This window comes from Protopterus annectens, chromosome 7.part0 (assembly GCF_019279795.1).
Source record: "Protopterus annectens isolate FY-2018-M chromosome 7.part0, PAN1.0, whole genome shotgun sequence".
Classification (NCBI taxonomy): Eukaryota; Metazoa; Chordata; order Ceratodontiformes; family Protopteridae; genus Protopterus; species Protopterus annectens.
In genome coordinates, this window is record NC_056739.1 from 321,842,812 (window position 1) to 321,869,089 (window position 26,278).

The window sequence follows — 26,278 nt, forward strand, 5'->3', positions numbered from 1 at the left end:
GCCTACAGAGGTTGACAATCAGGTCTTCTTTCAGGAGTGTTGGTAAGGTCTGTCAAAGAGAGAATCTCTAGACTCCTGTTTTTTCAGGCCACTACTGCCATGGGGGTATCATCTACCACTGGAGTTCCCTACTCTGCCCCTGAAGGAACTTCCTCAATGTGTGTCCTGGAAAGGACCCTGGGAATTTTTTGAACCACATCTTCCGACCACCTCATTAATTCCTAGAAAAGAATCTTTGAGGGGTCAAAAAATATACACCCATAGCAGAAATGGTCTTTCCATCCTTCTCATACCTGGATAATGTGCCATTTACCTTGGGGCCAAACAGGAAAGTGCCATCAAAAGGAGCATTGATGAACGATGACTTGAAGGGCTCCACAAAGTCACATAAGTGCTTCCAGGCATGTCTACTAATGGAAATACCCGAACCCGCTGCCTTTGAAGCTCCTTGTGCTACATGCAAAATGAGCCTCATGGAAAAATATGAAATAGACTGCAGGGTAGCCAGCTGAGAACTCATGGAAGATTGAACCTCTGCAGAAACAGATTCTGATAGGGTATTTGATAGCTCATTAATGAAATCCCTCCATAATCTGTAATCCAAATAATTCAGCAACCTTAAGGAGAAGGTCACTGAAGCATAGACATGCTTCCCAAACCTGTCTATTGCCTTAGACTCCCTGTTAGGGGGATGAACAGTGGAACTCTCCTTGGCAAGTTCCTTTTTAGTGACTGCTGCCACAACCATGGCATCAACAGGCAGACATTTACCCCAAAACTTCTTATCCAAAGGTGGTGCAACAATCTTGTCCAGTCCACTAGATATTGGTTCAACTGTGTCAGGTTCCTTCTACACTTGCTGAGAGACTAATTCAATAAGCTACTTGGTGGGTGGAGTAACCCAGGAGGTAGGCAGGTCAGTACTGAAAGCCTCCAGGAATACAGACTCCTTGGATGAAGGGTTGCTGGGCACCCAGCCACCTCTCTGCTTAAGGATCTCAAGGATATCTCCAAATGAGACATTTTCAGGGGATGATCATGGGGACCATTGACCTTCAATGAAGTCTGTATCCTTGGTGACCAACTCCTCTGGGTAGTCCAGCTGCTTTCTCTTACATGTGTTCTTCCGAGGGACCTCCTTGGTGGGATGTTCTTGGGAGGTGTCAAAAAATCAAGCTACCCTATTTGGAACCCTGGGCTCTCGGACTGGCTGTCCCTGTGGTAAAGTATTATGAGGTTCTGAGTGCAAAGACATCAAGGTAGAAGGCTTAGGGTCAGAGGGGTTAGATCTGTCTATTCTGCTGAAGCAGAGAAAACCCTCTTAACAACCTTGAAGGCAGACTGCTCTGGAGAAAGGGAAGACCTCAGATCTGAAAAAAAACAAGCTTTTGGACCTCTGTCCTCTCCCGGTCTGAAGGTAATCTCCTCAAGGTGGGAGCCAGAGCTGAGCTATCCAGTGCTGAGACTCTGAGGTGCAAAGACAGCTCTGACAACTTAAGTCAACTCCAACACCTGAGATCCAACAAGGCAGCTTTAGCTCCAAGAGCTCTCTGGATCTAACTGAACCGGAGCTCTCAGTGTAAGCTTCATATCCAAAAATATTACTATCTTTGTATCGAAGCCAGAGTAAGCCAGATGGCTCAGATCCATGGACTCTGAGACAGTTGAAGGAGTCAGAGGAGGAACTTCTAGTGGGGATGTAGTAGAAGAACAGACTTCTGACCCAAAGGGGTAGAAGTCGGTAAACACCCGTATGACTCTGCATTGAGAGGATCTTCTGTACCCCTGTTTCCACATCTTCTTCCATCAAACTTCTGAAACAACAAGTGGAAACAATAGAATGGGTCCTGAGTCTATGATGCTCCAAAAAAGGTGAGGACACCGTCGAGGGTTCTGTATCCACAAAAGGTTAAAATCTTGTTCTGGGTAGGTGAATTGAACCAGGAGGACTGGAAGTGGTTGGATCTGATACCTGAGAGGATCTTCCACACCCCTGTCTCCACATCTTCCTCCATCATACTTCTGGAACAATGAGTAGAAACAATACAAGGGGTCCTGAGTCTATGATGCATCAAAAAAGGTGAGGGTACTCTCGAGGGTGCTGGATCCACAAAAGGTGAATATCTTGTTCTGGGTAGGTGAATTGAACCAGCAGGACTGGAAGTGGTTGGATCCGATAACTTTTTTGTAGGATCTGAGGAAGTTGGGTCCACCATTTTTTTTCTTTGTTGGATCTAAGGGTGAGGTCAGATCCATCTTGGCTTTTTTCTTGGATGTCTCTGAAATGGTGGAGGACATAGAAGGCTTTGGAGATGAAGTTCTTGACTGTTTTGTTTTGGGAGATCAATCCACAGATATATCCTCCCAAAAGGCTGAAGGTAATAAGCCCTTTAAGATGAGTTGTTTTTATCTTCAGCAAGCACCCTGGGGTTGAATCCATGGCAAATGGAACAGTCTTCCTGGAGATGTAATGGTCCCAGACAGAACACATACATAGTGTGGGCATCTGACATAGGAAGCTTATGCCCACACTTAACACATTTTTTCAAACCCAAGGGACCTTTTTCCACCATAGCCAACCAATATAAAAGCAAAAATCTTAAGCAGGGACAGATAACTTTTTTATTTATTTATTTTAGGAAAGTGAAGCAGAAAAGGAAAAAAAACTACCAGCAATGGTAGAAAACAGAGCTACACCAAATGTAGAAAGAAAGTAAATACTAACAATAGTGTTTAAAAGGTATGCAAAGTATGATAGTCAAAAAGGGGAAGAGCTAATAACATTAGTAATTCAGAAAATTACTAATTGTACAACAGGTAAGGGGCTGAAAAAACTTTAAGAATTTAACAGAAATTAGACAAGAGATATAATAATACACTTATCTGATAAACAACAGAATTAAGGGAAAAAAAACATGTCTTTCTTTGAAAGAGGCAAATGAAATCTGAGGTTACTTGGAGTTGGTGCTTTATGGGTAAAGGAGAAGCTCAAGGGTTTTTGGCAAATGGCTAAATCGAACCCAAGGGATCAGATCCCAACCAATCAGATGCGGACAGAATGAAAATTGACATCAGATTATATACACTCTTAGGCAGACAGCAAAGAACAGAAGAAAGGAATGTTTAGAAGCAGTGATTTTTCTTTGCCAGGAAATAATCTTTTTACACCAAAGATTCATACAAGTATGAAAATGGTTTCATAGTTGTTGTTAAGACTTCTTCAGGCTTGCTGTGCACACAAAGTACTTTGTATGACCCCTCCTCTAATGTCCTTATAAAACAGAAGAATCAGTCTTTGAAACCCAAACTCATTTAGTTGTTCCATACAAATTATTATTGCTTACAGCATGATTATTATTATTTTTTCTGTTAACCAGTGCTGAAATTTGGTATGCCACAGCTCCATTGGGGTGGGTGGGGTTACATAATTATATATGTAAATTTTATGTTAATCAGCATCCAGATTTTTGGCCAGTTGTACCTACTTTTCATGGGCCTTTATCCAGATTTTTGATGTTTCCAGTTTGAGAGGTATGTCTTGGGCATGCCGACCACTGGCAGTGGTTACCCAGTTTTTCAATGGATAATTGAAGTCCCCAGTAGAAAGGTGTTGGGTTTTAAAAGGATTTCAGTTAAAGACTCAAAAGACAATCATAAGGCCTTCTTTAGCTATGTTAGAAACCTGGGAGGAAACTCCCAGATATGCTCAGAACTAGTTCAAAATGATGAGAAGATTACTGATCCTACAGACATTGCCAACATACTGGCTGACAGGTTCAGTGCAAACTTCTCCCCTCCCAAAAGGAGAGATATCTATACCAAGCGATTGCAGCCCCCAAACATCTCCAACGCCCAAGTGAGAACTGCTCTCTCCAAAGCAAAAAACACAGCATCCATGGGACCTGATGGTGTCCCCGGCTGTGTGCTCCACGAACTCAACGAGGAATTAAACCCACAGCTACGACAGCTGTTTAATCATAGTCTTACCTCTGGATACATACCCAGGGAGTGGCGCACTGCAACTGTGGTCCCACTTCACAAAGGCGGTGCCTCCACCGACCCTGGAAATTACCGACCCATTAGCTTGACAAGCCTTATCTGCATAGCCATGGAGAGGATCATAATGGACCTCATAAATAAAGACATAGGGAATTTGCAGACTTTGGATCCATCCCAGTTTGGCTTTGTCAAAGGCAGATCATGCCTTCTAAACTTGGTTGACTTTTTCGAAACAGTCACCAAAGCCATTGATGAGGGAAAGGCAGTCCATACAGCCTACCTCGATCTGGCGAAGGCCTTCGATACAATACCCCACTCGGGTATCATTGAAAAACTCATCAGCTTAAATGTTAACCCATACATCACAAGATGGGTTGCAAACTGGCTGAGTGACAGAACCCACAGGGTCAGAGTTGCTGGCGCCATGTCAGACTCAAAGCCTGTCACAAGTGGTGTACCACAGGGCTCAGTCCTGGGCCCACTCTTGTTTGGCATCTACTTTTCCAAGTACAAGCAAACACAGGAGGGTTATGGCTGACAAAGTTTGCAGATGACTGCAAACTGGGCCATAGTAGAAAACACATCTGACACAGATATCCTTCAGAAGGGTCTCACAGAAACGGATAACTGGTGCCAGAGCCATGGCCTAAAGTTAAATGCCAAAAATGCATAGTCATACCCTTCGGGAAAAACAAGGTTACCCCTAGCTACCAAATAGGTGGCAATCCACTGAGCACAGAAGAAGTTATCAGGGACCTGGGGACCCAGGTTGATAGTAGTCTGTCATTCGACACCCATGTAGCTAAAGTAGTTAGGAAGACCTTCTACATTGCCCACCTTATCATGAAGGGATTCTCATCTAGATCAAGGGAGGTCATAGTCTCCCTATACTCATCACTCATCAGACCAATGATTGAGTACAATGCCCCATTCGGAATGTATCTGACCCGACACTTGCAGCAGCTGGAGAGGCCACAAAAGTTCCTCACCAAAAGGATAAAGGGTCTCAAACATCTGTCCTATGCTGCCCGACTGAAAGAACTCCAGCTCTATTCAGTCGCCACCGCTTGCTCAGAGGTGACCTTTGCCTAACATACAAGGCCATGTCAAACCCAGATTTGATGAATATGCTTCACCTCAAAAATCTAGATCCGTCAGAGCCACAAGGGCGGAGACTTAAACCTCGACACGGCTATTAATAGGACGTGCTGGAGGGATAGATTCATCACCCAAAGACTCCCTATGCTGTGGAATAAAATCCCGGTATATGTGAGGCAGAGCACCTCGCTGGCCTTGTTCAAGAGAAATCTTGACCAATGGATGGGAGATCGCAGATATACCCCAGGGATTACCTCAGTGTCACTGCTCAACAGAGGCACAGCAAAATAATGGGTATAGTTCCCCATACTAAAGGGGTGGCGTAAGCCACAAAACTATGGGCTAGGCTTGTAAATGCCCTCGGGCAGATAGCCTAGTATGAACCTATGAACCTATGTTAAGACAGTTATCATGCTCAGAACATGACACAGAGGGTGCTTTATAAAGTAGCTATGAAGTGGCAATTAGTCTCGTTTATGGTGATTTGAACATCTAGTTCAAATGTGTTGTTCAGAGGAATCAGTCATGAGGTGATGATATACTTGACAAATAATGATTCTCCCCAACAATTACCAGTGGGTCTGAAGACGTGGTAAACTCTATACCCAGGAATAGAGGGAGTACTTTCATTGCCTCTGAAACCATGTCTCTGTATTTACATATACATGAATGTGTACAAGTTGCTGGAGAGCTTCAGGTTCAAGCATGTTTTATTAGGATTCCTGGCAAGGAGTAGAACCACATTAAGGTGTTCCAAATTAGAATTTTCTGGATTGGAATTTCCATCAGAGGGACTATGCCAAAAATGCAGTATTGGGGCAAAAAAGGCTTTAGTCAGAATGCAAAAACCTTGGTAAGAGAGGTGCAAACCATCCCTGGCAGATCAGGAAGGCTTGTTAACCATTTCATCCTAAGCTGACAAACACTGGATTGCCCTACAATAACACCAGCTACACAGCCATTAAAGCTGGTTAACTTGTCTTTGAATCTTGGCATCATCCTGAGTGATGGCAAATATCACTCAAGACCATCCTCAGACACATGCATCAAAAGCTCACTGATTTCCTTCTGCGTGTCTCTTTGGGTAGACAGCCTCAAATCATTCAAACCCACAAAAACCACTTTCCCGCCATAATCATGTTTGTCAGGATGGAGAGAACTAAGAGTCACTGTGACATCCTGGATCATGGCTCCAGAAAGACAGCTAGCTGTCACCCTATTCTTATCCAGCCTGGTGAGGATGGTATCCATATGCCAGACAATAAAGTCACCTACTACTAAAACAATAGCATTGATTAGGGAATGGGCTTACTATATATCAGTACCCTGATTAGAGAATGAACTTTCTCCAGCGGGGTATTAATGTACAAGTAATGTGTGCTGAAAAATGAGTCCGCCACTTTACGGCAGCATATCAAGCCACCATGGAGCTTGGACTCAGAAAATGGAACAGTCGCCATTATTTTATGCTAGCTAAGCAGAGCTTTTGCTGTTTAGCATGTGTAAAACAAAATAAAAGTAAACAAAAAAAGGTGTGTGTATGTGCTTGTGTGTGAAAGTGTATGTATGTATGAGTGTGACAGAGAGATCAGTTGAGCTACTATTTTATGCTCGCTAAGCAGCGCTTTTGCTGTTTAGTGAGTGTAAAATAAAATAAAATAAAAGTAAAATAAAGAAAAGTGTGTGTATGTGTTAGTGTGTGAAAGTGTGTGCCTGTATAAGTGTGAGAGAGAGATCGGTTAAGCTGCTATTTTACACTGGCTAAGCAGAGCTTTTGCTGTTTGGTGAGTGTAAAATAAAAGGCACGTGTGTGTGTGTGTGTGAGAGAGAGTGTGTATGGGTGTATGAAAGTAAGAGAGAGAGAGATGATCGTGTGTATGTGTGCTTATGTTGCTGTCTGTGATGTGAGTGAATACGTACATGAAGCAGAAGAGAGTGTGAGAGTGTGTGTGTGTGTGTGTGTGTGTGTGTGTGTGTGTGTGTGTGTGCGTGTGTGTGTGCGTGTGTGTGTGCATGTGTGTGTGCATGTGTGTGTGAGACAGAGTGGGAGAAAGTGAAGAGTGAGAGCAATCGAGCGATCCCTGGCAGCATCACATAAAATCTTTGCGTACCTCTCGACTATAGCTCTGTGTACAAGAAAATTGGACAGAGCCACAAAGAATGGGGAAACAAAGGGCTGAAAATAGGGATGGATTTTAAATATTGCTCTTATAAAGTTGCTAGAATAACATGGTTTTCGTTAGCATGCATTTTTTGTATGAAGCAGAGATTTGTGTGTGAGAGTGCGTGAAATGGCTACTGACAGCAGCAGCAGCATTGAAGAGGTTTACAAACCTCTGCATCTTTCAGCTGAAGAAATCTGGATAAAGCTTAAAATAAAGGGGGAACAAAGGTTATAAAATAGAAACTTAATTATTGCTCTTATAAAATTACAAAGCTGCTAAAATAAATGTTAGCATGAATTTTCTGAAGGGAAAAAATGTCTGAAACTCAATATGTCATTATTTCATAATTTCAGTCTCCAGTGACTGCCACCAAAACAATTTAGGAGTAACGTACCAAAAAATAAAGTAAATAACCTGGTGATTTTTTGAATGTTATATTTTGGTTGTAACATGCTTCCTCAAACATCATTAACATATACTACAGAAAGTTTGAAACATTTACATCAAAAATATACTAAAAAAAATAAATAGTAACAAAAAATATATATAAGTAAAACACAACAATTGTACAGAGAGCCCATTCTCTAAGTGGAATAATGCCCTCCAGGGTGAGTGTTAATGTGTAATTAATGTCCTTCCAGGAGTGGCCCTCCGCCTGTGGTGTCGGGCCTGATGACACCCCGGGCGGGCCTTAATTACACATTAACATACACCCATTCGGGCATTATTGCTTGCTTGATGCAATTTCAGCAGGCTATAAGGACATGCAGTCTGTGCCCTTGTGACTCTTAGAGGAATGTGTACCATCTGTAGGTATGAAGGGTGAAGGTGAGTGTATTGCTTTGTGAAGTAATGTCTGAGCTGTCTTAATCTTTAGCCTGAGAAGCTTAGGGAGTGTTCTCTTAAAAACCTCGGCTTAGGTTGGTTTAGTGGAAGAGATATGTGATCTGTGTGAATATTCTGAGAAGTCCAGGCTAAATTAGATGGACTTTGGCTTACCAAGTATCCTGATGATTGGAAACTGTGTGCAATCATTGAGTCCCCAGTGATGTTAACATACTACAGGAAGGGGTAACACAGACAAATGACTGGTGAAAATAGCATGGTCTAAAACTAAATGCAAAAAAGTGCATTATTATTCCATTTGGCAAAGTAGAGTTCCTCGCTAACTACAGTATTGACAACACCCCCCCCCCCCCCGAGCTCAAACACAGTGGTGTGAGAACTAGGAACCAAGGTAGATAGGAATCTGAACTTTGATCACCAAGTTTCCTCTGTGGTAAGGAAAGCATTCTACTTTACATACCTCATAAGTAAGGGGATCGCATTCAGGTCTAAGGATGTTATAGCCCCACTGTACTCGACCCTCATCAGATCACTAATAGAGTAGAATACTCTGTTTTGCATGTACCTCAACAGACACCTGCAGCAGCTTGAGATACCACAGATGGTCCTTACCAAGAAAATATAGGGCCTCAAAACCATGATGTATGTGGACAGACTAAAAGCCCTGTCACTGTACTCTTTATCATATAGGCTGCTGAGAGGAGACTTGTGCTGAGCCTACAGGACAGTCTCTGACCTTGCCATGCTGGATATGCTCTACATACACAAATCTAATGGCACAAAAGTCACTCACTCTAAGGATCATAACCTAGCCTGTGACATTAACAGAGCAGGCTGGAGAGACAAATATGTCTCAAAGAGATTGCTGCTCCTCTGGAACAAACTTCCAATTCCCATGAAGCAGAGCTCCTCACTGACTCTTTTCAAGTGCAACCTAGACAAATGGATGGGAGACTGCAAATTCACCCTGGGGATGGCAGCCATGTCCATCATGGACAGGGGGAGTGTGTGTTGACCATAGACTAGGTCTACAAAATACGTTCACTTAACAAGGACAAATGGAGCAACTTGGGATTAACATGACTAGGCGTATAAGTGCTCTACTGCTGCTAGCATAGTAACCTCCTATGAACTTATGAACCTATGCTGTGCTTATTGAATGCATTCTGATTTGGGAAGGTAGCTTCTAAGTTAAGCAAATACTTAACACTTCACAGATAGTGAATTTATTTATTTATTTTACTACAGTTTGATGACCAGTGAAGTCCACTGGGTCTAGCAGAGGCCATTTTCAGTGACGACCCAGGGAGAAAAGCTCCAAAAGCAGTTTACAAAATATAACGTAAGTAAAGTATGGAATATACAGTATACAAAAGCATAAATATACAATTTAAAATACAAATACAAAATCATGGAGTATACGTTTAAAAAAACACAAATGTTAAAATATAGAAAAAGTCAAAAGTAATACAGATAATATAATTAAAGTACAAGTCATAAAGTGTTTACACAAGTTTAGGGTTTGTTTTAACAATAATGTTAGTGATCAGAGGTGATAGTAGATGAGATTGAAGGGGAGTTTGAAAGAGACAACAGTGTAATTTAGGTGTAAAGGGAGCAGGAACAGTCCCAGTCTGAGGTAAGGTAAGAATGGAGGAGAGATTTGAAATTAGAGTGGTTGTGAATACAGCGGAGGGAGGGGTGAGAGAATTCCATAATTTAGCTAAGGAGTGTGATAGAAGTAATTGGCCAGGAAGGTGAAGGGGTTTATAGATTTTAATGAGGTTTTGGTTTTCAGACCTAAGAGTACAATTGGGGAGGTAAGGGATTAAAATAGATGAAAGAGAGGGACAGATGGAGGGTTGGAATATGAGTTTGTGAGCTGAATGAATTTCAGGTAATTAGGAAGCTCAAGCCAGTTTAGGGAGTGGAGGGAATGGCAGTGATGGGTAGAGTACTTGGACCCTGTAGCAAATTTACTGACTTTGTTATAGCAGGCTTACAGTTTGTCTTCAGGCTAAGTTGGAGATGAGTAAATAGAGGGGCACCATACCTAAGAGAGGGAAGCAGGTAGGAAGAGGGTAGGGTATGTCTGGTAGAAGCAGTTAGATAGCGATTTTGCCTACACAGCAGACCTAGTTTTTGGTGGGGGTTTTTAGACATTATTTTGGATGTGGATATTGAATTTTAAATGTTCGTCAATGGTGACCGCAAGTAGTTTGGTGTGAGGTACAATATTGATTAGAGTGTTGTTTTAACTTTTTATTTTAAAGGGAGCTTTTGTCTATAGTGAAATTTCTCAAAGGAGGGAATATCATGATTTTTGTTTTGTTAGCACTGAGAGCGAGATGGTTGTTTAGCATCCAAGTTTCAGTACTGGAGAAGGCTGTTTGGTTTTTCTGAAGGAGTTTGGAGGGAGAGATAATTGTGGAATCATCAGCATACTGGATCAGTGTAGCATCTTCTATGGATTTGTAAAAGTTGTTAATGAAAGTATTGAAAAGTAAGGGGCTGAGAATAGAGTCTTGGGGGACACCAGAGGGATTGTTGAGAAAGGATGAAGTGGAATGTTTCCATAACAGCTTGTTGTCTATTGGAGAGATGGCTTGCAAACCAGGCTATGGAGGAAGGAGAGAAACTGCGAGAGGAAAGTTGAGATAAGAGTAGAGGATGTGAGATAGTGTCAAAGGCTTTGGAGAAATCTAAGTAAAGGGTGGATACAATTTTCCCAGAGTCGCGAGCATGATTAATGGTGTCAAGGAAGGACAGAAGAACAGTGGTAATACTGTGGCCAGGCCTGAAACCATGTTGCGTTGGGGTAAGAAGATGATTGTGTGTTAGGTATGGCAAGAGTTGGTGATGAATGCACTTTTCGAGGATTTTAGAAGGAGGTGAGACAATAGCTATAGGATGGAAGTTAGTAGTGTCTGTGCTACTGACTCCTTTGTGGAGAGGGCTGACAAATGCTTTTTTCCAGAGTGAGGGGGCATAGGTTTCTTGGATGGACCTGTTGATAAGAATTGAAATGGGGAGGGCAATGCTGTCTGCAGCCATCTTAAGGAAGGGGGAGGCAGATTATCAGGAGAGTAGGAGCAAGGCTTTAGTTTAAGGAGGAGTTTTTTAATGCTGCTGGTGGGGATAAGTTTAAGAAAGGTGGAGTGTTAGAGGGAAAGGCAGTGGATGGGAGACTATGAGAGAGAGAGAAGATGGGAAGGTTTGTGGTTAGTTTGGCTATGCAGTCAACAAAAAAGGTGTATGAATCATTATGAGGTAGCAATTAAGTGTTTATGTAAACATGTGGCAGTTACTAAACTGCCTCAAAATACTTAATGCTATCAAGCTAGCTACAGAATGGGGCAAAAACTGACTGATATTCCATACTGGCCATTGCAGATGAAGGAGTATAACAAAACAGGATTGGTATAAGACAGAGGAGATAGTTGGTTGGACTAGAAAAACGTGATAATATGGCATATGGCTAAAAAGTTAAAAGAATATGAGCTGTGACTACTCTAGTATTCACAAGTGGAAAATATGTACAATCAATAAAGCAATCAGTAACAAGTGGCAAATTTAAATCAAATAGCTTTATCCAATACAGTAATGTGGTCTCTACCTAATTAGCAAAAACAACAAGCAACAAGTAGTCTAACCCAATGGATCGGGGTGCAGTAACTGTAATAGGTACAGATAATGTGAATGGGTAGTTTCAGGTGCGTAACCATAAAGGAAATAGGTTCAGTGCATTACAATATAGCAGTCAGCCAAATAATGAAAGTATTTCACAAAGGTAACCCTCTAATTTCTAGTGCAGTAGTTTTGAGCAGTGACTTTAACTGCCATAAGACTACAGTAATCAGCAATAAGCAGAGATGCAACACCAGCAGAGAATGGAGTGGCTACTATTAGTGAAAATCTCCTGCACTTTCTGTCCTACCTCCATAGCTAGTGGGCATGTTCTCACTCCAGAGCAGCTAACAGGGACTATCAGGTCTCTGCTGAAGCTGAGAGATCAACGAGAGGCATAAACTACCTGTATGGAAAAAATAATGATTGATTTATCTGGAGGTGAAGTATTACAACATATTAAGTCTTTCATGTGAAAAATTATAAGCAACTAAACCAGTAGATCTTTAGGAGCTTTTGTGCTGCTTTCTCATTTGTCTAGCATTGCAAGTAGTGGAAGTGAAATGCAAAGCAGGAATCTTCAGAGTGCAGCAAAGGGCACAAAGTCCCTTTTTAAGTTCCTTTTCTGCATTCTTTTTATAGGTTTTCAAGTGACGTCTTGTTAGAGCTAACTGTACCCTGTCTTATGGAGATTACGTTAGATCTCAAGAACACTGTTTGTTCATCTTTCAGCTTTTCCCGGTTAGGGGTCGCCACAGCTGAACTCTGGTCCGCTAATGATTGGCAGTTGGTTTTCATGGTGTTGAGTTGCCAGCCTGATGCCCAACCTTCAATGATGGCACACCCATTCAACACATGTCTTTCAAACGCCCACTCGACCGCAGGGAGGACATGCAGACTCCACACAGAAGGCACTCCCAACCCAAGCCGAGAATCGAACGGGCTCTTGCTGTGAGGCAACAATGCCACCGCTGCGCCAGATCTCAAGAACACTGTAAGGTCCTTTAAGGAAGCTGCACTTAAAAACATGGTAATGACACAAAATACATGTTCCACTATGTGGGTGTTGTCAGCTGCCATTGTGTGCCCCAGAAGAGTTTTTACAAGGTCTTAACAAATCACAACGTTGCCAAAAAGAAGACTGGTTAACAATACCCATGGTAGCATTACTTCTATAACAAATATCTAATGCAGGCATGTACCAAAATAGTGTTAACAGTGACATGGGGTGATCCTTAGCAAATATACAAGTGAAACATATAAAATGCAAGGAAAATCTGATGCACATGAAAACAACTACACAAAATATCTGAGCTGAAATTGTTAAACACCGCAAAAAGTACTTTATTTAATAATATCCATCCATTACAATACATAAAGGATTAGGATCAGTTTCTGATCGCAAGCAAGTTTTATATGTTCAAGAAATGAATGTCAAGAGATTTTTTAGAGCAGTGCATTTGAGATTAAAGCTTTTAAAATGCAGAAACTGTATAGGCTTCTAGAATGAAAGGGCAATAAACTGCTTCACAATGAAATTATATTAAATATCAAAACTACATGGGGATGACAAGCCACACCTTTATACCTTTTACCAAATGCGCTGCCTAACAAAGGTTTTAGGAATAGCTTTCAGATTACTTTCCTGAATTAGGTTCACACTTAATTTAAAACTTACTGTGTATAAACAGGAGGCAGAAATAACCACAGTCTAGTGATTACTTCAAGCACACAGCAAAGACATGTTTAATAGCACTTGTTGCTAACTAGTGAAACCACAAGGTGCAGTTTTATAACTTTCAGACATCTCCATAAAAGGCTTCACTTACAATAGGCTGAGACCCAAATGATCCAGAAGCAATTCATCAATCACAAGTAATGAAGAACTACACACATCACAATCAGCATGCAGTATGCAAGTCCCCACATCCCCCCATGTGAGTGGCTTTACCCAACTTAAACCCTCTTAATTACCAGTTCTATTGTCCCACAACAGTTGGGGAGGAGGTGTCCTGATTACAGTGCATAACAGTTTCATAGCATAACACATACTGAAGCTTGAAGGAAAACGTTTTGTGAACATAGACTCAAGGCAGATGTAAGTGTACGTGATTATATTGCTGACTTAAGTACTTACTTTCACAGCTGGGCGAATGGGTGTCAGGTCACCACTTCTGAGGGATTGACAAACCTTTTGGTGAGGGAACAAGCCCTCAGTACTTTGCCTGATGACATGAGAGTCTGTTTAGCAGATGATGAATGCATCTCTGCAGGGGAGTTCGGAAGAAAAGGGGATCTCTACTTGGAAAGCAGAGCACCACTGCATAAGAAAGGGATACCCAGTGATTTACAGCAGCATAAGGGAACCTATCAGGGGGCAGTCTAAATCACTCCAACAGAGTACATCATAATGGGAGAAACTATTAATCCAAGTGCATGGTTGGGATTAGATGCTTCGAGTGTAACCAGAGGGCACACATAGCAGCCAACTGTCCATCAAGGCAAGGTGAGAAACCGATGTTGAGGGAGCCAGTAAGTGTGGATGACAAACTGCCAAAGGTAAATTGTTTAGAAACAACTGTGGTGCCAAATTATCACCAGCATTTCTATCCAGTCTTAGTAGATGGTAAACAGATAACTGCTAAGAGGGGCACAGCTTCTGACATAACCATTGTGAGGCCTGCAGTGGTTAGAGAAGAGCAATGCTTGGGCAGTCTACTCCATTCAAAGCATTGGGAGGAACCCTGTTCCAAATACCTTTGACTAGGGTTCATCTTGACTTGGAGGGTGGAAGAAGAAGCAAGCAAGGAGGTGTGTTTGAGGTTATTCCTGCAGATGTCCTGATGGGAAATGACTGTGATGATGCAGTGCCTTGTGTGCATGCAGTGACACATAGTCAGGGTGGGAGACATGCATGTAGGTCCAGTAGTCTCAGAGAGAACCAGACAGATCTCATACCTGAAGCTGGAATTAGTGTGGTGGCTGTTTCAGAGAAGGAGCTATCCTGTAGCAGTAAGTCTGAAAGTGAACCAGAGCTTCTGGGAGGTACTGATGTTCCCCTGAACACGGTGACTGCAAGGATGGAGGTGATTGATAGTACTCAGAGTGACAGAGAGGTGCATCTATCAGAAGATACTAGGCTTCCTGTGGAAGGAGAACTTGGGAGGGCCACAAATGTAGAGTTGAGATGGGCTCAACTTATCAACCCTATATTACAAAGCTTGAGGGAGATGGCTAAGGAGGCACCTGTGGGGAGTCTGTATATGGGAACAAAGGTTTGTTGTATAAAGAGTGGACTCCTAAGGGAGAACTGGAAGGTGAAGTAGTACGGTGGTTGGTGGTTGGTGGTTGGTAGAGCTTAGAGTCTGCCATCTGCCACTTCTAGCTATAGTCCCTAATATTCCTCATGCAGGTGATATTGAGGCAGAGAAGGAAGGTTTGCTGTATAAAGAGTGGACTCCTAAAGGAGGGCTGGAAGGTGAGGTAGTCCGGCAGTTGGTAGAGCCTAGAGTCTACCATTTGCCACTTTTAGTTATAGTTCCTAATATTCCTTGGGAAGGGGATATTAAGGCAAAGAAGGAAGGTTTGTTGTATAGAAAGTGGACTCTAAGGGAGGACTGGAAGGTGAGATAGTGCAGCAGTTGGCAGAGCCTAGAGCCTACCGTTTGTCACTTATAGCTAAAGTCCCTAATATTCTTTTTGCAGGTGATAGTGATATAGTGTGGCAAGAGCTTTACTAGAAATTTTCAGCAGAGTAGGTTTTCCACAGGAAATACTGCCTGACCAAGGTGCCAACTTCACGTCAGACCTGTTGACTTGTCTGTGGACGTGTTATGGGGTGAAACATTTAAAGAACACCCCCTACCATCCCCAGACTAATAGTCTTATGGAGTGGTTAAGTTTTACAATGAAGACTATGCTATAGGCATTTGCAGACCAACATGTGAGGGAGTTTTTGGATAGCTTAAGTAGGGCAAGATTAACATTAAACCCAGTAAGTGTCAAGTGGGTATGGCAGATGTCACTTACTTAGGACACAGAGAGGGAAGTGGTAAAATCAGGCCAGACAGAACCTGTCAAGGTGGAAACTATTCACTAGTGGCCAGCTCCTGTTACTAAGAAACAAGTGAGAGCATTTCCAGCGACAGTGGCGTACTATAGGAAATTTGTGCCCAATTACATACCATAGCTGCACCCCTTACTGACCTAACTAGGAAGAATAAACTGGACAAGGATTTGTGGACCATAGATTGTAAAGAGGCAAAACTAAAAGAGATTTTTAGGTGGACCCCGGTGTTAGCCAATCCAGACTACAATAAAGAATGTATTGTACAGGTAGATACTTTGAATTATGAGGTGGGGTCTGTGCTCAACCAAGTTTCCTCATAAGGAGAAAAATGCTGCAGTGAGGTTAATAATGCTAATGCAAACAAATTGCCCAGGAGAGGAGTGGGCTGATATTCCCAGACAGACCCATTTTTCTCAAGGGTCAGTTTTAAATGGTCACTTGAAAATCATGCTTGAGTCATAAGGGGAGGAGAAATGTGAAGAAAATGAATCATGCTTGAGTCATGGGGAGGAATGTGAAGAGAATGAAAACACTGTCATCTGTGTTAGCATGTTTGGCAGGAGATTTGTGTATATTCTCAGATTAACTTGCATTGTATGCCAGCATGTCTAACTGTGAAATGTAAACAAGTTTTTTTTGAGTATTTCCCTGTTTAAACAGAATGTTTAAAGAATATGTCAGTGTTTTGATACATTTCACATTGCACATGTTTGTGAGGGATATTCTAAAGTACTATGGATAATCAGCTGAACAGCTAGGTGATTATTTGAACAGCTGATAGGAAAAGTAACTCTTTTACACAGCTGACTGTTATTTGTAAAATAAGACAATTGAGACTGTTAAGCTGTGCAGTTAGTCAAGTACTGAGCAATTAGTCAAGTGTTGAGTAGTTTGTGAAGAGCTGTGCAGTGATACCCAAAGAAAAGAGAACTCACCAAAAACTGTAAGCCTGTCTTTGCTTTGCTGTTATGCTTTAGTGTAGATCAGGGATAGTATTCTATAGTTAGATTAGGAAAGCTTAGTTAAGATAGACTTTTTCTAATATGATGGACTTCTATCCTACAGATTTATTTTACATTTCTGGTGATTTGATTCTGGTGTTTACTGAAAGTTATTGATTTACATTCTTGTAATCATTTTACTTAGTATTAAATGTTTTTCATTACTTTACATTGTTGCTGGAAATTAGTGCATTATTTAGGGATTAGAGAGTGCTTATACCTGTTTGATATTCCCTAGGTCACCTCGAAGGCCTGGTCACTTCTGGTCATACCTATCATTCATTTTGATATTTAATTTTCATAACTGGACACCCCTTTAGAAGGACATGAAGACACTCTGATTGGTGGCAGCATTACTGTATTATTTCATTACTCTGAAGTATGTAATAAGGAGTTAAATTAGGGGAGGACAGAAGTATACAGTCCAGTTCCAGATTATAGTGCGTGTTCCTGTTGTACTCTTAGGGGAAAATTGTGAAATATTACTCTAGATTAAGTGACAGTCTCACATTAGAGTCAGTTGTGAGGATTGAAGCTCCTTAGTTACTGACCCAGGATAATAAGGGATGTCACATTAACTAGTGGCAGGCCGGTGGGATATTGACAAGACATCACACCTTCCACAGACTAGACAACTTCAGACTAACAGATTAACATATGCAGTACAATCAGATGCACTTTTAGTTATAAAATACTTAGACTTCATAGACCAATCTCACATCTAAAAAATGACTATCTAAATAAGACAAGTTGCACTCCCCTCCACCCTATATTCCTTTTCCTGATGTATACACTGCATTAAAACATTCCTTGAAGGCAAGCAGGCCAGCTAATCTGTAAACATGCCTTCACAAACAGTGACAAGCTGAGAAACTGAATTTCTACAGGAACAAGCACATTCTGTGATGTATGTTACAAATCTATGCACATTTTGTACTGATTCTTGGAGAATGATGATACCAAGATATAACAACTCATTTACAGCTTGTATACAAGCAGCAGCACAACCTTTACACACACAATCCATTTAGAACTTATAAAAGATGTACCGTAGGTGACCTAGCAATCCTTCAAACTACTGATTGGTATGCATGCAGTATCTTAATGTGTGTCCATGATAGTCTGACATCCTACCTGAGATCAGTTGTCTGCTTTGCATCCAGTGAGTGTTGGTACACGTTCTGGCTACCATTTAATCTTGAACTGGATAAACTGGGTAACTAAAAAATGACTGAATGAAGTACTAGACACACAGGGTTACAGTTCAATATAAGCTTCAAAGTCCCTCACAAAATATTCTGTGTCAGTATTTAGATGGAAAATCAACTAATTTCAACCAATTATGGCTTGATTATTCAATGATCAACATAATTATATGTTCTCAACATGGAGTAGGGAAACAGAATATGGATTGTCAACTTGTTGCATAGAAATACATAGACTTCTGAGGAATCCAAACAGCATCTCCCCCATATTATCCAAAGTATTGGCTGGCAGACAGGGAATGGCTAGAACCAAAACTCCTTGTTTGCGTTACCCAGCACACTTGAGGGGTTGTAGAACAATGGAGGGGCAGTTGTAGCTATAGAAGAAGAGTTGGGTAAAATAAAAATGAGTCTTCTTGAGTTTAGGTGAGAAATTTCACAACATGGGAAATTGCCTTATAAAAGCTAAAACAGACAGGCAAATGTGGAGCAAAACAACAGAGATTCAACAAAGATGATTCCACAAGCCTTTTTGTAAAACTGAAAATGCAATGTTATTAGATAACTGGCTTCCTATATTTAGTATCTTGTGCTATACATTTGCTGAGAATCCCTTTGTATGGGGGGGTCAGTCTTTTTGCATATGGTTATCTTTCTAGTGCTACCTGTTCTCTTACCTCATATGAGAATACATGGTATATGTGGCCTGCTCCCATGTAGGTGTTAGTACAAGACTGACAATAACACTGATAACATCCTTGGTCTTTTGCTGGGACAGCACCCAAGGTGTTCATTTTCATACCCAAGTATTAGTCATTCATAGGCAGCCTCCTCTTCTCTCCTTTGTCATACTAACTATACTGTGCCTGTCCCTTTCTCACCCATTTCCTCCCACTGACAGTGGACTTTGCATACAGTCCCATGCAGAATGTGGTATATTTCATATTTTTTGTCCATTTCCTCCTGTTGTCAGTGGACTTTGCATACAGTCCCATGCAGAATGTGGTATATTTCACCCTTTCTCATCCCTTTCCTCCCACTGACAGTGGACTTTGCTTACAATCCCATGCGGAATGTGGTATATTTCACTACCTTTTGGTGGGTGACCCAGCACACTGCATCTGTTCCCTTTTTACTCCTCTGTTGTACAGCTTTAATTCTCATCCCTAAAAGTTCCTTCATCTCCTGTCCTTTATGACCTTTGAGTGTAACCTGGTACCCTGACCCCACAGTCATAGTTCTCTGTGACTCCATAAGTACTAAAGCATTCTTCCTTCATTAAATTTAAATTACAATATAAATAAAGGCACAGATCAGCCAGCCTGCTGTCTAGACTTTGATTACTGGCAGTCATTACCTTTCTTCTTTTTTTAATTTTGTATTTTCTCTTTTCACCCTATTTTTGTCTACACTGTCAATTTGTCCACTTATTTGTACTATAGTCATCATGTTATCTTTATTATGAGTTCCTTACTACATCATGGACCCTGTGAAAAAAAGCTGAAATTTCTTTCTGCAATATCTGTCTGTCCTCTGCCTTTTTTTTTTGGCTTGCTCCTATCATCCTGAAATGAGGAATATTTAAATAAATCATTCAAATAAATCACTTGCATTTCTACATGTTTTTCCTGTGGACAAATACATTGGAGTATAAGTATATAAAGGTTTAGACAGACCTTAGTTCATAATGAAGCAAAAATCCTCCTGAAATTTAGGGTGTTGGTTCATTTGCTGGTTGGACTCCATGACTGGCAGCATCCTAACCTCACCAGTGTCACAGACAGTTGCAACCTCTGGAGGTCACTATGCAGCTGCTCAAGTATGATTCCACACGGTCTTCATGCATGGCCTGATTTGTTTTTTTTTTCTTGACAAGCTATTTGTTCCTAAATGGACACCAAGATCCAGTTGCCAGCCCTGTGTCACTGCAAAAGATTCTCAGGATTTATACCCCCCTCAACATTTTTAACAACATCCCAGGCAGGTTCCTTCCCCTTTAGTTCTTCCTTCCTCACTGAGGAGTGCCCAAGCAGAAACTATTTCCTTTTCATGGTAGGTTCCAGGATGCTCTATTACATACCCTTATTATGAAGTCTCCCAACCTGCTTCTCTGCCTCCACTGTGAATATCTTTACAGAAAAGCTAGTGTATGCTAGAATAGCATATAAACTTAGGCAGACTATGCCAGAGCTATCCATCTGTGTTCACGTACATTTCCACCTGCTCTCAGTATGGCATAGTTGCTTCTAACTCTTGGTAATGTCTGAAGCTTCTCTGATGGGTTGAATCATTCGTTATCATGACAGCCTTTATGCTAGCAGGCAGTGACATTTTTTCCTCAGAATAGTTTGGTTGGGTAGAAAGAAAAAACTTTGATCTTTATAAGTTTGAATCAAGGGCTAATATTTGGTTTCTTCCTTAAAAACACTGTTCCTTGTTGCTGTTGCTTTCACAAAGAGATTTCAAAGTTTTCTATTATATATAGCAAACAATTATTTATTTTTCAGGGATACAACGTCTCATCGAGGAGCAGTCCTAAGTTACTACACAAGAAAATGTCAAGAGTTTATTCTAAATTAGTGTACCTGCTTTTGTATGTTTATTTGAGATTAAACAATAATGAAATAAACCCTTCTTGCCTTGACTTCCACAGCCAACTTAAGTATGACATGCCTAGGATTAGAAGACAAGTAGCTTGCTGATTCAGTTAATTGGGATTCCTTGGACAGAGCAACAACTTCCAGAGATGGTTACATGAAGAGATTGTTTGCAGATATTTGTGCAGCAGCAACTTTCTCTTCCTTCTTTTGATACTTAAAGGTTAGGATATGGACATGTTCTCTAACAGAACAGCATTTTTAATTAACTAGCCTCTGTTTTTTATCTTTAAATCTCTTTCCATGATTTTTTCTTTGAATTAAAGAATATTTTGACACTCTTCCAATGTTTAGCACCTGTTACACAAGCTTCCACGGAGCACTTTTTTTCTTTTTTGCTGTTTTTTTTGGCCAAATCCCTTCACTGCGCCCTCTCCTCCTCCAAATCACTCAATGAGCCTATTCATACCCAAGGGTAATACCCCCCATCCTCCTCCTCCCCACCACCACAAAATGAGTTAACTAGGATTTGGAAATTATCATTCACATGGCTGACATCAGATTTTTGTTTTAAGCTCTACTGTCTGCTTTCTACATGCCTAACACATCCGAAGGAAAGTGTGCAATGAGCCATCATGGCACATGTTCACAATCCCGCATAGCATAACCATTGATCCTGTCCCTTTTGCAGGTAATGTCCTCCCATGTGATTCCCCAGTCTTCACTGGTGAGTCAGCCATGCAGAATGGACTAGAAACATGCTGTACAAACTCCATTCAAGACAGGCAAAAAGCCTCATTGTTGCTCTTTTCCTTATACAAGTTCCAACAAATGCCTGGACTGCTAATTAAACCTGAGTCACCTGGGTCATACTTAGTACTTTATCCCTCTGTACTAATGCAGCTGTCTAGCAAAATGCTATTGCTAAAATATCAATCATATTGTCAGTCAGTTCAGGTCAGACTTAAGCAAGTGCTTACTGTGAAGAGGATGTGGGCTCAAGGAGAAATGCACTGTCCGGAGTGTTAGAGTATAGGTTAAGAGAAGGGTTCTAGGGAACATGAAATAGCTGGAAGGCTGAGGAACCTTGAGGGCCAGCCACTTAGAGGACCAATTGCAAAAACTTAAAGAACATAGACTGTTGTTCCTCACTGCCTTTTTCCCCACTCTGAAGTAATACAATGGAAAGAAATATAAGAAATGTCCACAAATTTGCTTTATTCAGTCAAATGACCTGGAAAACAAAATGCATTTATTTTTGTCAGCGTAAATGTGTACAGCATATTGCTGCTTTTTATTTTGCCACAGGGGAATAAAATTAATTTGTCTTTGATTCACACAGCTCAGCCATGCTTAATGACAACTGTTATGCACTCTCCTTAGCAAGAAAAATAAGCCATTAAACTTGTCAGGGAAAATATTGTAGGCATCCTCTTGGCATGGGGATTGGAGGAGAGTTAAAGATTCTCAGGGCAAAGTAAATACTTAACAAATTTCTCTATCCCTCAGTCTCACATATATGCTACAAAGGGCCAAACTTTTGTAAATGGTAGGTGCACTGTGACATAGATGGACCAGCATATGTACGAATATTTACTTTTTCTATAAGGTAATATTTCATGTCAACTATACAATAACCTCGCTATATGAATATACCTGGAGTAAGGCTAGAACAAGTATGACAGATTCTCTGAGGAGCCAAGGCCCAGTAGAGAGATCACTGCATTGAGGTATTCAGAGCCTTAAGTTAATAGACAGGAGGAGGAACAGGACTGAATCTCAGTAAGGCTGCTGTCTTACTTAATGTGTACAGAACATTCAGGTGACCATATTATGCAGTAACTGCCTGCTAACTTAATACAATTTTAAATGTAATTTTTGCCATAACAGGTTCCAACACTTTTGAAGATGCTGGAAATTTCATCAAACTTCAGTTCCTGGACCTCAACATGCGGAAAGATGTTAAAGAAATTTATAGTCATATGACATGTGCCACAGACACAAAAAATGTCAAATTTGTGTTTGATGCTGTAACAGACATCATTATCAAAGAAAACCTTAAAGACTGTGGCCTCTTCTAAAGGTCAATTTCAGGTAATAGATAAATCTCTTTGGTAAACTCTTTTTTAAGGAAAGCAGAAAAATATATTCTGATGAAGCACTGAAAGACATGTCTAACATAATGAACATATGAACAGCAGAATTTGTAAACCCACATTTAGCATTCACATCAATGTTTTCTTCTGAGGGCATAAAAGGATATAGTTTGCTCTAGTACATAACCAAACCGTATACTAGGACACTATGCTGGGTTACAGAGTTAAACGTCTAACTCATTTACGTCACTCATTTTATCAACTCCATGATGTCATTCTGCACTGAAATAATGACGTAATGTATGCACGCTTTTATCACTGTTTTATGGATTGTATTAATTTAACATGTTCATTCTTGCTGTATTTTCCAACTTTTTATATATCATGTACTTATTGTAAATTGCTTTACCTGGGGTATGCCTAAAATGGTCAGTTGTGATCAGTGCACTACCTGGTAAACAAAGATAAATAAATAAAATAAACCATACAAAGGTATATAAATTCCACTGCTATATGCAAGTTTAAGTGCTTTACTTCATAAACATACAAAATAAGTCTCTGCAAATAAAATAAAATATGATAAAGGATGACAAGAATGTAATAGTGTATCAGTGGGATTTTTGCCAGCTTAGGTTATGGGTTGTCTGTAACTTTAACAACAATGACAGATTTGTTTTTTATAGTCTATTTTTATAGTGTTACAACATGCCCAGTAAGGTTCGTCAACTAATATTTTTGAAAAAGATCATTCACTGTAATACCGCAAACTGTAGCTTAGAACTATATTGCAGTTCTTGTGAAAATAAACCACTTATTGTCAGCAGTTTTAAAAGCAGAAACAAAACCTGACAACTGAAGGCCTCAGAGTTTAAATATATTTTATCTTGAAGAAATGTTGGCAAACAACCAAGAATATGTAAATTCCAGTTCTTTATAACATGACTGTCTTCAAATATTGCTGTTAAATGGCAAAAACAATTAAACATTGATTTAAAATTCCAGGTTTGAATAATGAAATCTGTGTATAAATGTGCCCTGTCTTCCTTGTACATCTAATTATAACATCAGAAATGTTTTGTCATTCATCACAATTCTACTATCGTCAATGACAAATAAGTGGCATAAACAAAAGTTACCTAGACTAAAATCATCCACTATAGACCACATTACTGTCATAACAACACCTGCAGGTGACTAAAACTGCACTCACCATACACCCGAAGTGTTTTAGACCCATAAAAATGCTTTTTTGCTAAGGTGAAATCTGAGTCTAAAAAGATTACTGTTTATTTCAAAATAGTTTATATAGTACATGCATATGGAAACATTTGTGTGTGTGTGTGTGTGTGTGTGTGTGTGTGTGTGTGTGTGTGTGTGTGTGTGTGTGTGCACGCGCATGCATGCACAATCCTGTGTGCATACCACCATAACTCCTGAAGCAGTAAGTAAATGTTGCATGTCTATCAGCTCTGACTACACATATTTATAATTAAACCCAAGTAAGGTTATGTTTTACAAATACGTAGAAAAATAGGGATAAGACTGGCTTATATGCGCTAGACAGAAATAGTCCATTTGGTCAAAGGGCTCTTGGCCTATAGAGTTAAAAGAGTGAGAAGCAGACTCACTGTTTGATGGTTGCTAGTAAAGTAACCCTGAACCTGTGTGTATAAGAAAAGTCAGTGTAGTAGCAAAAGACCTCGCTGCAGTGTGGTTGCCTTTGACACCCAGAAAAAACTGCATTTTTAAATTCCAAATTAAGCAATTGTTTTCATCAGAAAGTGGAATCTGACCAAAACACTGACAAATGGGCATTCAAGATGTTTAGAAAGCAACAAAGTGCAATATGGCTGCAAAGGGTAAAAAAGGCTGTGGTGGAATAGATGTGGAAAATTTTTTTTAGATGGCAGACAATGTGATTGCTTAAATAAAACATTGACAAAATGGCAAAAAGTAATTGCGCACTATAAATGTGACTTAAACATGACTTAGAAAGTAAGATTCATGGAGCCTAATTGCTAAGTTTAAATTTAAGATAGTGTGATTTTTTTGGGGGGTAAGAGTCTGTAAACATTTTTTTTACAAAATAACTTATAAAATATACACAGCAGAGGAACCTATTCATTGCCAAATACTTTAACACTTAATATATACAGTAAATTTTATATATGCATCTTGTTTAAAAAGAGATCATGCTTTCCAGGTGAAAAGGCAATATGTTGTAAGTTTTGTATTAAAAGAGGCAAGCTTATGACTAAATGCTGAAACAGACTGCATTTATATATGTAATCTAACAAATTGTATAAAGGCAAAGGTAGTCAAGTTTAAATGAGCTGAGACTGATTTATGGTTCAGAAGTTGAAAAAGCCAGGCAGAAGATGGGAATAAGTGTCTTATACCAGTTCACCAATCTGAGCGGGAAGGAAATGGTGGTCTCAGTCAGCTAATTGCCTACAGGCAAGTGGAGGCTTGCAGATTCACAGTGGTTATAAGACCTGAAGATATAGGCTTGGGGGCACCAAAATGGTGACAGCAGCTCTCAGAGGAGTGTGTGTGTGTGTGTGTGTGTGTGTGTGTGTGTGTGTGAAGGCAGGGAAGGGTGCTTTCATATGCCATGGGGAGAAGATAGAACACCCATTCCCCATGATGCCTTGTTCCCATTATCCAGCAAGGCTGGCGTTAGGCCATAAAAATAAAAAACTCTAATGGCTGCATGCATGCATGATTGACCTTCAATCGGCTCTCACCCAAGGGGTACAGGAGGACCAACCCTTGGTGGAGCTTGATGGCCATCATGCAGTGAGGAGAAAAAAAGTCAAGTTTTACATCTTAGCACAAGTAAGTTTGTGTGGGTATTTCAAGAGCTGTGGCTGCATAAATGATAAAAAAGGCAATCGGTGTTTGAAAGCAAGATCAACTGATATAGTGCAATGTATGAAAAAGTGTTTATATACTGATTTCAGTGTAACAGAGATGCTGCAAGCCTAAACTGTAAATGAAAATACATGTAGTTGAATGTAGATGCAGTTTTAAAATGGCTGAGCATGGTGTGGGAGATTAGACAAACAAAAGTGACAAAGAAACATGATAACCCTTGGTCTGTAGCTAAAACTCAGGCTCCAGGAACAAATAATACTGATGATGCAACTGTTACAAAAGTGAAGGATGTAAAGTATCCCAGCCTGCTGAATGCCACCTATAACCTCCAGAATGTACTCTCATATAATCAGATGAGCAATGTTGGTCTGCACCAAGTGGGAAAAAAAACTGTCAAGACAGAATAGAGGAAAGAAGGACAATTCCTACAACCAGAACTCTACTAACAGATCCAGCATTATGGTGATTACCTCTAATTTTCTCATCTGACTTCTTAGAGCTCCTGCTGTGGGAAAGAACAGGACAGAATCCCCAGCTCAGTCCACCAGGGATTAGGCATCCTGTAAAATCCCTTCATAACCAAGGACCCTAAGGAAGACCTAGAGACAGAGGGTGAAGGTTCAAGGATAAATAGGTAGCAACAGGAAGAAAGTAATCCAAGGATGCATTATGGGAAAGAGCTGCCAGAGTAATGACAG

General features: G+C 40.4%; 1 protein-coding gene across 1 annotated transcript in view; it reads left to right on the forward strand.

The window, feature by feature from the left end:
* Positions 1–23,702, forward strand: part of GNAT2 (G protein subunit alpha transducin 2) — a 241,372-nt gene extending 217,670 nt beyond the window's left edge. The window contains exon 8 of the mRNA XM_044076872.1: positions 22,498–23,702. Coding sequence (XP_043932807.1) covers positions 22,498–22,688 — 191 coding nt within the window. The 3' untranslated portion in view covers positions 22,689–23,702. The remainder of the gene's footprint in view (positions 1–22,497) is intronic.
* Positions 23,703–26,278: the final 2,576 nt, after the last annotated feature.